This window comes from Centroberyx affinis, unplaced genomic scaffold (genome assembly GCF_046629955.1).
Source record: "Centroberyx affinis isolate AG114_WGS23_722 - 3 ecotype Tasmania unplaced genomic scaffold, CSIRO-AGI_Caff_v1 ptg003709l_1, whole genome shotgun sequence".
Lineage (NCBI taxonomy): Eukaryota > Metazoa > Chordata > Actinopteri > Beryciformes > Berycidae > Centroberyx > Centroberyx affinis.
Genome location: NW_027281599.1, coordinates 1 through 16,188, shown reverse-complemented (window position 1 = coordinate 16,188; position 16,188 = coordinate 1). Strand labels below are relative to the sequence as shown.

Below are 16,188 nucleotides of genomic sequence, written 5' to 3'. Positions count from 1 at the left end.
GAAACAGGTGTCAGGCTTCAGGACACACACACACACACACACACACTGTTAATTATTTATCCACACTCTAAAGTGCTGACATACATACCACCCTGTCTGCAACGTCACTTCAGCCTACACAGGGGAAGTTATTGTCACAGCCAGGTATAGTGGACAACCAACAGCTTCAGGCCACATCCACACTAATACGTTTTCGTTTTATGCATATCCAGAGAAGCTGAGAAACAAGTCATATTGGGCAAAGATGAAAATAGGTTTTAAATTTACTAGGTAATGCCTCTGCTCTCTAGTGCATTCTGTTACATAAAAGTACAGGGTCTTGTGATAGAGCAAATACGCATTTTCCATTGAGTGGACAATGAAGCAGATATTTGTGGGTTGTGCTACAATGTGTATGGTTGCAATGACAGCTATTCTATATTCATACTGTGTTGTAGTTGTTTCTCATGTAATGATCTGAATAAATACACTAGTGCCACCCTAACAAAACATCACTATAATATTTCTCTATGGACTTACTGTGTGTCTGTGGTACTCAGTAGTGTGTTTGCCGTGACCTTATTGTACTTTGTGGTATCATATGGTATCACTATAATATTCCTATAAAATTCTGGGATATTTGTATATAGCCAAGGTATCTACCTAAATCTTACTATAAGATCAGGTTTCTTTTTGCAAGGGTGATTCTCACAAACTGGTGTAACAGCATGCTAGGTGCAGGTGCTCACTGCTTCTCTGAATTAGTGGTCATAGATCAAAGATTTTGTTTGAAATCCCAACAGTTTGTTTAGCTGTTGTGCTGATAATATCTGGTCTAATGACAATTTTCCACAGGACGCTGCTGAGACTGTTACTACTACGAGGATACGTGCGAGTGTGGAATGGTCTACTGGGCGTGGGGGGATTTAAAGTACTGCTCATAAAGTATAACTCAAGAAATCATCATATACCACGCTTTGAAAACTGCTACATTTGTTATGGGGTTTTAATTTACAATATTATTCATTAAAAACTATGCTCAGCACCTCAGCAGCGTGCTACAGTATGTTTAATAGCCTTTAAATAAAAAAGTGACACCCCCTTTTCTTGTAAGATGGGCGAGTCGGATGAAAAACGAGCTCTGTGCCACATCTTCTAAAAAATGATAAAACTGTCGCTACACCGGGAATGGCAGGCTTTACCGACTAAATAACAGCTTACATTTAAAAAGGAAACTTAGGCTATTCAAAGCACTTTCATACGACATGTTTTTCTCTGAAACTGTCAGGCGACGCTGAAACTCACTCGAACATCTAAAATTGTTTCTGCGTTGCGTTTTACTGAGTTTCATCAGCAAGAGTAGCTAGGTGTTAAGGAACAGACGAAGTTAACTGTAACGTTACTACGTCTATTTATAAAGCCACAAAGTGGGCTTAACCCAAGTGGACTTCTCTACCGGAAGACTCATAAACAACCCTTGGTCCTTAAGCGGTAAGTTTCCATTAACTATTTCCCATTTATAAAAGGAAACACTTAGGATGGTTAAAACAAATTTAGTCGAATGCCTTCTATCCTACTAGTTAGACTGTATCGACTGCTATAACAGCTTTCTTAAGACGGAATAGACTGTTGTAACCGTTACACCCATATGAAAAAAACTATAGGCTACTACTTCATGATATATGTTTCAAAATATACAGAAATTGGGTAAAAAAAAAGATTTGTACTGTTCTTGTAGATGACATTGATGTACTGTATGTTGTCAGCACCGCATAGGAGGAGAATATACTACCAGGGTCCAATATATATTTTTGAATAAACGTCATCTATACTACAAATGCAATATTTGGCCGTTTTTTGTATTTTGCATATATGATTTTTTTTTCGCAGTTTGGACAGGCTTATAAATCATAGAAGACAAAGTGGATAGAGTAAAAAGAGTATTGATAGACCATAATAGACGTATTAAAGGTGTGGCAATTGCCTGTGTGGGACATCCCATCCCTTCAAACTTTGTGTCTTTTCATCTAATTATCTTTGTCAGCCCATTATTTTAAACCACTATGCATTTTTTTTTATTATAAGTCCACAGTCACCATATGAAGAGTTTGCACCCAAAATGAAATAAGCCTATCCTCCAGTTGGAAAATGTGACATTCTTACAAAATGACTGGTAGAATCAAAATGAAACTCATGATGGAATATTACTGAAATTAGACCTTTGCTTACAAAACAGTTAAGATTTTAGAGGATGTAGCCTGATCATTTGCATTTTGAATATACTGATCAATAAACAAGATCTAGCAGTGTTTTATTCATGACTATAAGCTTTTTGAAATCAAATCCTCCATTTATGGAAGGCTGTGGATTAACCTGCTCTGGATTAAAAAGCTCTACGTTTTAAATTTGATTTGAAAAATATTCTGACAAAATAAATGCATGTGTTTCTCAAGAGACTTCACGTATGTGCTGCCCTGCAAGTGCCCCAGATTGATAGTTGCTCTGCCTCCCTCTCATACGCCTCAGCACTGCTCTCCTGTTGCCTTGGCTACTGGTGTGTCAAGGGACTCCATCCTGATACACTGCATGATTTTCTCTGACACCAGTTCAGAGAGACTGACACGAAGCAGTAGTGAAAGAAAGAATAACTGGAGAGCTCGTTTTCTCTTTTTCTCACATTGGACCAAACTCCTAGCCCACCTGATTCAGTTTTACCAGCAGACTTTCACTGGAAGGCAGCTAGTCCGCTTGTCTACTGCGCAGCAGGCTGCCCTGCCACATAAAATGGGATGTCTGCTTTCTGTCCATGCACCGAGGCATATCAGTTTTATTCAATTTACATTCCAGTCAAAGGAGGCATGATACAGACAGCATGAATAATATTTTCTCAGTCGTGTTTATGTAGAGTTGATGATGGGAAATGTTCACCGTGACCCCTCTGACATCATTAGATGTGGTGCCAGTTCTATTCTGGGAGAATACTGGGAATTCTCCAAATGGTTAACAAGCTCTGATGACTTTTCTGTGATCATTTGTTTGGCGAATGGGAAAGGAGATGGTGATTGTCCTTACATTGGGACGTTACATTTTGACACCTCGTTTTTTTTTTCCTTTTCACTTACTCATGTCCTGTCTGTAGCATAACGAGCTCTACCACCAGCATCTCATGCTTTATGGATGTGCTACTGGGAATGATGTGCGAGCGAGTGTGTGTGTGTGTGTGCCTGTGGATGCCTGCATATACACACACTGTATGTGTGTGTATCTCTGGGCATCTCGGAGTATATGGGAAAAATAATAAAGGCTAACGTGTGTATTTGTTGTAGTAGGTCATTAGGGAGGAGGCGGAGCTAAGAATGGCAGACGGCAGTGAAACTCTCCTGGTCAGAGGTTTACAGGAACCCCAGTTGGCCCGGGGAAGGGGAAACACATGTTGCATTAGTGTGAAGGGAGCCTGGAGCCTGTGTGAAACAGTCTCATTAGCCAGGGAGTCCGCTGGAAAAAGTGGAACGTGCAGCCATGGTTATGGGGGTTGGGGACAGCAGGCAGGCCGTTTAGTGGCAGGGCGACAAGGGAGACACTGTTGCTGTGTAATCGAGGGGAATTGCAAACAGCGAATGTGGAATGGGAATCTCGAGGGGCTGTTGTGCGTCAAGCAGCACTCACAAACTGTGTTCGTTTCACAAACTTAGCAATCAGCGGAGAGAGAGCATGATTCTGTCAGCAAACGTGTAGATACACACACACTGACACACACACTCACTGACACACACACACAAGGTCATGTGGATGTATCACCTCAGCAATATCAGTTATTCTAGATTTCAACTCACTTTCCATTGCAGCAAGTAGCAACTTTGAAAAAGCCATTTCAGTTGCCCATATAAAGTCCCCAGCTGTGAAAACACTTGTAAAATGTCCTGTGACGTGCTAAATGCAGGCTTGAGTATTTGCGTACGTATGTTACTGACTTCTATATGCAGGCATGGAATATCTTATGGCTTTAATTGTCCGCAGTCAGTTGAGGCAAGCCAGTGGTGATACAGTAGGAAATTCTTTGGGGCAATGTAGATTGGCAGCAGTCCCAGCAACAGGCAACAAAGTGAGCCACAGGATACAGAAATCAATTCAGTTTCCTGGCAACAAGATTTTCCTATTTGATTACATAATGCAACAATCATGAGGCATCTCTTTGCCCATGAGAGTTGTCCAAAAAGTTACCTGATCTACCACTTTTTACCTGATCTTTACCTGAGCTACCACTGCCTAAGTTCTGTCTTAAGATCACCTTACTGTTATGCGATTGGAAAACAAAGTAAGCCATTAACAGTATGTATGTAATGTACTTTATTATTTCCCATATTGCTTTTCATCAATAGCAGCCTAGTATACTTAGAGGCTTTAATGAGTGTATTTGAAGAGGTCAGTTCCCAAATGTTATGTTCATTCTAGGAAAAAAAATCATTACCTAAAGTTCATCATGTGATATCTGTAATAATATCTGTATGCAGTAGACAATCCAGTCTGTAAAAGTGTTTAGTTTGCCACAATCCTTGAAAAGCACCATCATATGTTTGGATTATTTTTGCCAACAGTCATTTTGTCAGAGTATTGCATTTTTCCCCAAATGGTGGCTATCTCCTTTTGGAAGGAAAGTCTTTATTTAGCTTCAGAGGCCCTTAAAACATCAAGGCAGCACTTTTCAGTCTTCCAGAATGGAATCTTTTGGGTTTCATGTGGGTTTGTGTGTGCAGGGAATAAATAGCAACGCCCATATTTATGTCTGCTCCAGCTCAGCCAGCGCACTGAGCTGTCCTGGAAAAGTCCATGTGACCCAGTCTTGAGGAGGTGCTGCCCCTTCCTCATCCTGTTGTATGTTAGGACGGAAGAGGGGTGTGGTCTGGGCTGCAGGGCTGTGTGTGCGTCTGTGTATCCGTGTGTTTTATACAGTAACCCACTTAAAACACAGTCTTCAAATATGCCTGTTGTGTCCAAGATGAGTATTACTTTTGTTGTTATGCTATCAATTCTGACCCTTTTCCCCATAAATCATTCTAGGTAACGTCATGGTCACGTCACAGGCAGTATTTTGGGGGGTCAGATAAACTCTTCTTGCTTTTTTTGGACAAGGGGAAAAAGTAGTGAATGTCCATACATGCAGAAAAAAAGTACTGTAAAAAAAAAAAAAGAAAAGAAAAATTGCTATTAAATGGTGTAGGAGGCACCATAGGGTTCCAAGCCCCTAAGGACATGGAATCCAATCTTACAGTCAAGAGCATTAAAACATCTAAAGGATATCTTTAAAATTAAATTCCTCATTCTTTTCATTTGGGTAAAGACCAGTGTTAGTTAAAGTTACTTTTAGTAAGTAACCACGTAAGTAACCAAGTAATTAGTTACATACTTTGTTACTTACCTTAAAAAGTAACTAGTTACGTTACGAAGTTACTCTTTAGAGTAAAAAGCAACTCATTAAGTAGTTTCGCGTCAAAAACCTGCCTAACCAACATGGCTTATGCTGACAAGGTGTTGTCGATCATTGTTTCAAAATGTAATGCAAGACTATTGCTCTGTTCTGCAGCGAACCAATCTCATTTGTATCAAGCAGACTTAGATTGCTTTTAGCAGCATGCTGTCTGTATGAGATGCTGCTGGATTTTTGCTTTTTTCTCATTTTTTTTCATTTGTCAAACAAATATGAAAAAATATGAAAAAAAAAAGCGTTACCCCCAACAGTGGTAAAGACACATGTTTAGCTTATTTCAAGTGGCGGGCTACAGGATTTGTGACATCCTGTGCTCTGTAGATCAATACTGGGGTATATGGCGTATTAGAATAACCTATATAGATTCTGGAATCCTGTGGTATTGTGTTTTAAGCTTTAAAGCGTGCGTGTGTGTGTGTGTGTGTGCGCGCGTGTGTCTAGATGGAATGATCTTATTTCCATCCATAAGCCTGAACGAAATTGCTAAGGGTTTGTGTCAGCGTCTGTTTTCTCGAACCTGTCCGTCTCTCATCTTACAGCATACTGTGAGTCCGATTTATGAAACTCCAGGAAATTACATCCACATGACTGTATGAGAAACGAGGAGCCTGTGTGTAGAAAAGACCCCATCCAAATGACACTGCTCTCATTTGTTCTACGGCTGATAGAATCATCTTGGTGCCAATAACACAGGAGCAATGGGATTTCAACAACTGAAAGAGAGACAAAATGGAGATAATAAGTTTTCATGCTACTATTTCTCTCTCTCTCTCTCTCTCTCTCTCTCTCTCTCCCCAATAAAATCCTTATGGGTAACACAGAAGGGTGGAGGTGTTACTCAGATGGATTAATATGTCATGGTTAACCAATTGTATGTGCAAAGCAACAGCTCACACAGTATAGCCAGAAATAATTTTCTTTCAATGTGTCATACTTTTTTCCATTCTCTTCTTCTTACCCCCTGCCCCCACACATCTCTCTTTCTATCCCTCCCACTCTCAGATTCACATATACATGTTGTTAAACATTGGCTGAGCTCATGCCCACTTTCTTCCTAAGGCGTCCTGATCGATTTTTTTAAACAAAAAAGGAGAAACAGTGTTAGATAATCTTTTACTGTTTTATATATTTGTATTACTTTTCCTCTCAGTTGACACACACACACGCACACTGAATGTGAGTCTGCACTCAAACCTTTCTTACGAAATACATATGTCTAGGGACAATAATGAATTTAATTTGCCTTGTGTAAATTGCCAATAACGTTGTCTTTGTGTACCATTCCCCTTGTTAACACAAAATATGAAACGGATATACCCTCTGGGCAGCTGTTTATTCTTTGGGAAAGAAAGTGAAAAAAATAAAATAAAAAATCCCTACCATCCCCCTTGTTAAATTTAAATCAATCCGTATGCACACACACACACCCATTCTCCTTGCCGGTGTCATAGCCTTTTTGCTTAGTAACCCACCCATGGTTGCCTCTGCTTCATTGAGTGTGATGCATGCACAAAGTATTCCATCTTGTTATTATCCTGTTGTGGTTTTATTCAGGATGTGCCATTTACATGCATCATCATGTCCCAATCACAAATATCCCTGCATACACAAATAAACATATTTTCCCAAATATTACCATGGAAACAGAATAGATAAACCAAAAGTGAATGGGTGAAGGTGTTTATGTGCTTCAGTGTCCTTGCTAGCAGTGGTATATCCTAGCTTTCCAATGTTTGTGTTTCTCTATAATCAGGATATGAACTGCACCCACACAAAGTCAAACATCCCAACTAATACTGGAATATTAATGTGCACATAAATGTACTGACTGTTGCCCGGGTTAATCGCTGGTCATCTAGGTTATAAAGTAACAACAAGCATCAATATCATCCTGACCTTTTTAGAAAGTGGCTTTATTGAGAATTACAATGCCCCAGGCCAGGACACTTGTCCCTCCACCATGCAGTGAATGGTCGATAAATTATCACCGTGCCAGAGGATTAAAACAGTATCCACGGAGACCAGCCAACCCCCCGAGAGGCGCTCATAACATTTGAGTAGTAATCTTATCTGTATTTTTCCTCTGCATGGACATTGTCTCAGCTGTCCATGCTGTATCAGTTCCCCTCAGCTAATTCACCGCTCGGCCCTCTGGAAAGGATCTTTAAAGCACAAGTTTTTATAAAACACTGCAGACACTGCGAGGATTTATTGAACCGATGAATCATTTATGTAATTCACACAAGAACATTAATGAGAGTTGTTGGTCTCCTGCAGGAGCAGAGGAAGCCGAGCAGCCGGCGACGTGGAGAGGAAAGCAGAGGGAGAGCGGAGAAGTGAAGGGAGAAGGCAGAGCCACCAGCCGAGCTACCTGTCCGCGCGTCTGTCTGCGTCATGGGGAAACAGAACAGCAAGCTGCGGCCCGAGGTCCTCAACGACCTGAGGGAAAACACCGAGTTCTCCGACCACGAGCTGCAGGAGTGGTACCGCGGCTTCCTGAAGGACTGCCCCACGGGCCACCTCACCGTGGAGGAGTTCAAGAAGATCTACGCCAACTTCTTCCCGTACGGAGACGCCTCCAAGTTCGCCGAGCACGTATTCCGCACGTTCGACACCAACGGCGACGCCACCATCGACTTCCGGGAGTTCATCATCGCCCTGAGCGTGACGTCTCGCGGCGGCCTGGAGCAGAAGCTGCGCTGGGCCTTCAGCATGTACGACCTGGACGGTAACGGCTACATTAGCCGGGCGGAGATGCTGGAGATAGTCCAGGTGAGCGCACGTGGTATTCTGCTACAGGACAGGTGTCTTCTTCTCCAAAAATCTTCTCCAGTTTCGGTCAGGATAAGGCAAAACTTATTAGGCTTCCACTGAGTTATAACTGATGAGTTATTATGACTGATGACGAGGTTCTCTCTGGTAGTTAAAAATAATTATTTATATAGGTCTTTACATGTGACTGAAACTAGATAATGCTTCAAGTGGGAAAGAAGTTGTCACTAGTTTTTTTCTCTATTAGAAGTGAAAACTTTTACACTTCGGCAAAGTAAGAAATATGTATATTCATTTGGGGTTGGCACAAACAAACAAATAAGATGTAAATTATTACATATTTAAAACTAAATAAGAACTGTTCATTATTCGCATTCCACTGATTTTGTTCTTAGTGTATTAAGGGTTTCATTTTTAACTTCTAGGCCTACTGGTTATTTTCCTAGTCTGAATTCATAAGATTATTTTCACCTCACATCATGGATGCAGGCTGCCCTTGCTATTTTTTATGTCTCTTATCAACGTGGCTATATTTACTCTTCCAATATGGTGAGCTGAGCAGCCTGCAGGGCCATATCAATATTGGCTCAGTCCGTTGTGTTTGTCGATACAAATGAATGTGAAAAAAAAACCCTGTTAAAGTGTCTGTACTTTTGTTAGAGTCCTTTCTGTTTTTCAGCTAAAAGGCTTTTTCGCACCAACGCCGTTGACCTTAAGATGCTCTGAAGTTTGCAGTTTTAGGAGATACAAACAGACCTTTATATTTTAGCATGTAGCTGACATGGTTTTCCAGAGGGACTTACAGTGAGGGCAACAGTAGAATAAGCTTCAATTCCCAGGTCACCAACATTATAAGTAACCGATATTGAGGAGGTCAAGGGTCAAAGCCACAGCATTCACACAGTAGATTGAACACATTCCTGTGTCCATAGTATGTTTGTGTATCATAAAGAAATAACCAGGTGGAAACTGTTTTTTTAATCTTAATTGCATAATAGCTTAACACAAATAATCAAGAAAATGAATATACACATTCATCTTTACCCCTCCTTTGTAGGCAATTTACAAGATGGTGTCATCGGTGATGAAGATGCCTGAGGATGAATCTACACCAGAGAAACGGACAGATAAGATCTTCAGACAGATGGACATTGACAACGATGGTAAGACTGATGTAATGTATGTAACATCAATGTCAGACCTGTTTGTGCATGCTTCAGTGCAGAGCTGGTGCACCTACCTGTCCCTGCCAATGGGAAAGCCAGCACGACACACTGCCTTAAAAATCTGGCTTCTTGCTTTAGTGCTTCTCCAACCTCTGATGTACCTCACAGGAAATAAAAAGGTAAACATAGTCCTAGACCAGATACAAGATACTTAATGAGTACGTTGGTCTTCCATGCCTGCAAAGCTTCAATATGCTAAGACTCAGAATGCAGTTTCTTGGGGAAAAAAGTTAAAATCAAATCTCTTGCTACTGAATTACATTGGTTAGGTTTGGATTTAGACCATTTCAGCTGGACGATGAATTAGCATCTACTATTCATGAACAAACTATAATAGTGACATCAAGACATTAGCATGAAGACTAGTTATATGGTAGTCTTTATTCAAAAACCACCATATAAGAGTTTGGAGAGTGATAGGAGAGATTGGAGAGAGAGAGAGGCAGAGGGAGAGAATGGCATGTAACAACATGACATAACATGAGCAGGACCCACAAGATCATTAATAGGCTACATGGAATGCACCTCAGCTTGCTGAGCCACCAGGATGCCAATGGTTTGACATTTAGTGTGAAAAGGTGATGTTATATCGACATTATAGATGCGCTTAAACGTTTCTCACGCCTCGCTGAACCCCTTTGACATGTCAGACGTCAGTATGATATTGGGAGCTTCCTTCGTCACATTCACATGGCAGCAAGGTTTTGAAGCAGAAGATTGAAAAGTCAGAAGGTCAAGCTCAAGTCTTTAACATCATGTGTATGTAACTCAGTTTACTCACCTTTCTTATAGAATTTACACTTAGTTTTCACATTCCTGGTTGCCTACTGGAAGGGTGGCTCTAGTTTTGGTAGATTCAGTAAAACTATTTAACACCACCGATGAGATTATTTTGATATTTAAAATGAAAATTGCCCTGTCACATAACGTTGTACGCTGTGCTAAACAAAGTAATGTGATTATGGTGTTGTGTGCCATGTGCCTCTTAGCAGTAGCCGAACCCAAAATTAAATCAGGCCACAGGAATACTTGCAACATCTATTGTCAGTGTTGCCAGTTTTGATCCTTGCACTGCTTACTACTGGTTGCTTAGAGGAATTTAAACTTATTTTACTGTTGCACTTATTGTAAGTCACACTGGATAAGAGCACCAGGAAAACGCCTAAAATGTAAAAATAATAGAATCGTGTTCATTGAGTCAAAATGCTTATCCAATTCGGCCATGGATTTCCACAACTAACATGAAAATGGTACAACAGCATCACCTGTTGGTTGATGTGACGAGACAGAGGCTTTTAAACAAGAGTTGTTATACAGTATTTAGCCTAAATGAAAAATATCATGTAAAAAAATTTTTCTACTGAAATAGAGTTTACCCACCCTTTTGAGACAATAAATAATTAAATAAAACAATAATCAATAAAGCAGCCTTCTGCCCAATGCATGCTGGGATAGCCTCCAGCCCCAGTGACCCTGAATAGAAATAAGCGGGTAAAGAGAATGAATAAATCAATGACTGAATCAATAAAACTGTGTAAAAATGTTTGTCATGAGTTCATTATTTTGAATAAAAATGTTTTATATTGTGCATGTGTTGACTAAGGCACTAGTGATTACTTTGGGTGCTTTGGCTCAAAAGCAGCTCAGAAACACCATCAAAAGGGAAAGAGTCCACACACGAGCCAGGCAGGCCATCAAGCCTCAGTAAGGACATTAAGAAGTTGATATAGTTATAGATAGTGGTGGTGTAAAAATGTGAGGATAATGAGGACAATGCAAAACAGGGTCTAGAGAGTAACATTATTCTGAAAATATAACTGCGTTTTATGTTTATATTGTTGGGGGTTTGCTTTGTAGTGATGTGACAGACTGGTGTTCATAGTTTTCCCATCATCATATGTACCACTACATGACTGGTGACTGTGATTCAGTTGTAAATTGCTGTGTGGTTTCTGCTCCACAGGCAGGTTGTCTCTGGAAGAGTTCATTAAAGGTGCCAAGAGCGATCCGTCCATCGTCAGGCTACTGCAGTCGGATCAGGGAACCTCTCGCCAGTTCTGAGGACAAGAGACAATATAACACACACACACACACACACATCCATGCAGCTAATAGTGTTCACTTGATAGAGGCCCAGTCATCATCACGCCCTTACCAGACAACCAGTTGCTCCTTTAATTTCACGTCACTCCATGTCTTAATGTTTACATTGTCAAATACTTCTCCATATTGTATTGATGTGGCTCCCTTTTCTATCGATGTTCGGTGGACTATGATGTGCTCTTCAATTAAGCTTTTCTGTGTAAATACTTTTCTCCAAAATGTTCTTGCCTTGAGGTTTTTATCTGCTTTCCATTAGTGAAGTGCCATATCATATATTTGTACTGGTTGGATTATACACTTGCAAGTATTATGACTCTTCCTATTATGTTACACTTAGAGGGAATTAATTAAACCAACATTACTTGGTATAATTATGATTTCATATGAGACCTGATCTTGTTGCAGGAAAATTGGCTTATTGTTCAGGATATCGGCAGTAGTTTGAGTCACAAAAGTTGACAGCTGCTGTTCAGAACAAGCTCTATATGCCTTTGGTATTGCATGCGCTCTGTGATCTGTGTATTTAATGATATTGTAACACAGTTTACATGAATAAGGAGGCAGTGATTAATTGTTTTTATTCCTTTTTATTTTTGTAACAAAAATGTCATTTTGTTTTCACACAATTGAAATAAAGTCGTGTAAGAAAAATCTACACAAGAAGTCCCACAGTATCCCCTTGTCCTGGACAGACACAATGCAAACCCACTGACATTCTCATTCACTGAATTTAAAAAGAGAGAAAAATGAATCAAAAACATATTTAGTCACATTAGGTTGGACACTGAAGTGTTACAAGTCCACATCTTTGATAAGACAGATGCTTGAGGGTGGCTGAGGGGGGAGAGGGAACTATGGTTGGAAAAACTTGAATGAACGACTGAAATGCCACATTCAGAAACTCCTCTCTCTTCTCCCCAGTGGGCGGCGACTGTATAAATATGCAACGTCTGATGTTCAGCAGGTATGTGAGGCAGAGTTCACTGCAGGGCTCCACAACACCCCAACCCCCCCCCCCGTCACTGACAAAAGATGTGAGAAGCTGCAGGTGTCTCTCCTTCATGTGTCTCTTCTGGAGTATTTCAGTAACCGAGCGACCTGGCCTCCCGTTCGTCCACAGGAGAGGGGAGGCGGGTCGCACGGGGCCAGACCAGACCGGACCACACCAGATCCAACCGGGCCGGTCTGGATCAGACCCCGGCCCGTTTGGGCTCATAACTCATCCTTCTCAACATCGTCATCCAGGTCCACGTCACTGAGGTCGTAATCGTCCTCCACAGGAAGCTGGGGATGACAAAGATGGGGATGAGGAGAAAAAAAAGTCAGTTACGTGCTCCAAACCGCTTGTAGATTCCCATCCAAACAGTGTATTTTTAGATCGTCGGCGAAGCCAAGCTAAAAATCTATTTTCTATTTTTGTTGGCCTATCATGATGTTTGGCCATGTTGACTTTAACATATTTTGTTTGTCTCTGCTGTTTTTGGACTAAAATGCTAAGAATGAATAAGTTTGTAATGCTAACAGACATTAGGGCAGATAGACTGGTGGGACTTCTAACAAGTTAACTGTAACCAAGCAGCCTGTTTGTACCTCATCTAAAATAAGAAACACATGAATATGCACCACACATCAAAACACTGGCCTCCTTGTAAATGGAGACAAGTAACCACAGATCATCCTCCATCGCCATATTACACACCAGCACAGTGTTTCTTTGCATAGTGCAGAGGCGGCCAGGAGCAGGTTGAGATTAAACAAATTGCTCTAGGACACCTTGAAAGGACACATTGGCTGTTACAGGCCTCAAACCTGTGACCTTCCATATACGGGACAGACTCCAGGTCACCCTGTTGCTCAACCTTCCCACTCACCTCTCCATCTTTTCCGTCCCAGGCTTCCACAGCGTCAATCTTGGGCAAGGCTCCACCTCCCACTGTAGCAGTCGAACCACGACCCACAGACAAATCCCTGAAGAGAAGAGCAACAAAGGATAAGATAAACCAGCCTGCACTGAAATGTTTCTTTCGTGTCGTCCTTGTGATGGTGACATGATGCCGACAACAGCGCCCTCTACCTGAGGAACTCGTGAATGCCGGTCTCACTGAAGGAGCCTTTGAGCAGAGCAAACTTCATCTTGCGGGCGTTGATGGCAGCCATGGCAGGGTAGCCGAACCCACCGATACCCAGGGAGGCCTCCAGCTGCATCTGAGCTCCAGCCTCAGTCCACAGCCAGCTGACAGAGAGAGAGAGAGCAGGCCATTACTCACTTGTAACTGGTTATTCATTCTTGGTCATCATACTCATCAGTCACAAATGGAAAACTGGTCTCTCATCCTTACCCCCACAGCTTCTTCTTGTACTTCTCAGCCATCTTCATCATCACCTCCAGATAGCCGTTTCTGCCGGCGGCGCCTGTTGGGATACAAGCATGATGGATGGATGGTGAGTGATGTAAGACTCATAAAAAGGGCTATTACACCGATAATGTGTGTGTGCAATTTCCCCACAGAATTAAGCTAAGGTCTTTTAATTTTTTAATAATTTATTATTTCTTACACTTCATTTTTTAATAATTTAGAATCAAGAACACACTTTGTGTTCTTTGTGTGCACACTGTAGTGTAATCTGTCAACTAAATGATGGCCCACTAAACCAAGGGGTTAAGCGTTTTGAACAAAAAAATAAAATGGACATATACTGTATGTTGAGTGAACATAACTGTATTAAGCATTGGTACGGTTATGTGGTAGAAGAATAAAAAGCATGTTCTGCAGTCTAGGCTATAGTTTATACTGCAGGCCATCGGTTTCTAAGTTAATGGCAGATCACCCATGGAGGTGATCAGTGGCAAATCATAAATACTATTCAAAAAAGAGTCAAACTTTCAACAACTCCCTTTACCAGAGAAATGCCTACAAAACTATTTACATGTTTGTGTGTATGTAAAATAATGTACATAATATATCAGATTTAGATTTTTTTTTGTCTTTTAAGGCGTGTTACTTCAATATAACAACTTGATTCACGGGTCAGAGCCAGAGGTGCGTGGTCTCACCTGTGTCCAGGATGTGTGGCAGTACAGCGATCACACACAGCTGGGTGTCCTCACAAGTCTTCTTCAAGGTGTCGTCATTAAGGATCTGAGAGACAAACATTTAAAACACACACAAATTTTATACAGGTTATTTGAATCCACTAAATTCAATTTTACATAAGATTCACATTTTATAGAGGCTCAACACGGCTTAAAGTGGCAATCTGCAAGATGTTTTTTTTATTTTGTCTCCATCTTTGTTGCTAAGCGCTCATTGCTGTTGGTGTTTCTGCACTGCACTTCCCAGAGATCACCTGTCAATCAAACAGTGTGTCCAGTACTGTGACGTCTATTTCCTTGGATTTTTTTTTTACGCACACACACAGCTGTACTGACCTCCAGCAGTTCAGGAGCAGGGGCGTTGTCAGAGAACAGATCCATAGCCCTGGCAATGATGTCGGAACGGGAGCGGCCACCTTGGTAGTCCTCAGGCTCCTCCCCCTTACGGAAAACCTTGATGGTGGGAAATCCACGAATCTAGATACACAAAACACAGATAGTCCTTCAGCTCCAGAGTATTTTGATGTGAACGTCAATATGTAGTTAGTAGTCACAGTACAAGATTTTTATTTGATCAGTGACATTCAGTGGCAGGATACAACAACTTATTTTTTTTGTTTGTAGTTGACATTACAATGCCTGGTTTGTTGTACAACTGAATTAAATCACTCACTAAGTACATGCATGTTTGACAGCTTCAAACAAGTTTGAATGCATGAGCAATGCACCCAAGTCTTTGCTCTGAGCTGTCAGATCGTTCACCAAGTGTTCCTACATCAGTGAATGCAACATAAGCTACAGCCACATTCACCAAGGGGCGGGGGTTACTAGTTGTAGCAGTGCGAGTTGGAGCGAGAAGGAAAGATTAAAAGAGACGCACACTAATGGAGGAATCAATATTCGCAATTGTGGCTTTCAAAACGCGTTTCCCCGGTCAACAGTAAGCCTGGTCTCCCCGACTCCAACAGGATGAACATTACACCCCTACTCCAGGGTTAGTCCCATTGCAGTTTTACAGCTTTGATTGGACAGTAAAAGATCTAGTCTATCAAAAGGCTGCTGAGACCTTGATTCAGAGTCTAACACCAGTAAGCAGGGTGTGTATCATTAATGCACAGACTTTAACAAACCACAATCAGTTTGTTTAGTTTTCAAGATGAATAATTTCATAATTCAGTCAGGAACACTCTCATCATGAAGTCCATTACTGTATGAATGGTAATACAGTTGTATTTGGCGGTACAGGCTCTGCTCTGCTCCCTGTATGAATCCAAGCAGCAAGCTAAAGATTCAGCAGGGAGCGCAATCAAACCCCCACAGGGTAACAGAATAGTTCTGTGATTGATTGTTGATAAGTTAGATCAAGGTAGGCTCATTCTTTGTAAAGCCCTTTGAGACATGCTTGTGATGAAGGGCTATATAAATAAATGAACTTGAACAGAACGCAGCAAACGCATCTCACTGACATATGGAATATACATAATTTCAAGAGACAGGGCTACAGAGACATACCATCTATCGCATGTATA

At 41.1% G+C, this 16,188-nt stretch overlaps 2 protein-coding genes across 2 annotated transcripts; one reads left to right on the top strand and one right to left on the bottom strand.

The window, feature by feature from the left end:
* Positions 1–1,142: 1,142 nt before the first annotated feature.
* hpcal1 (hippocalcin-like 1) lies at positions 1,143–11,992 on the top strand. The gene is made up of 4 exons (XM_071540687.1): positions 1,143–1,470; positions 7,742–8,236; positions 9,294–9,399; positions 11,426–11,992. The coding sequence occupies exons 2-4, from the start codon at positions 7,859–7,861 to the stop codon at positions 11,521–11,523; spliced, it is 582 nt and encodes a 193-aa protein (XP_071396788.1). The 5' UTR covers positions 1,143–1,470; positions 7,742–7,858; the 3' UTR covers positions 11,524–11,992.
* A 144-nt stretch (positions 11,993–12,136) lies between these two features.
* LOC139662093 (protein disulfide-isomerase A6-like) lies at positions 12,137–15,136 on the bottom strand (the record flags this gene model as incomplete). The annotated part of the gene is made up of 6 exons (XM_071540685.1): positions 12,137–12,849; positions 13,437–13,533; positions 13,640–13,798; positions 13,905–13,977; positions 14,621–14,705; positions 14,996–15,136. Coding segments are annotated over 6 exons (627 nt in total), but the record flags the coding sequence as incomplete, so codon positions are not given.
* Between the last annotated feature and the right edge of the window lie 1,052 nt (positions 15,137–16,188).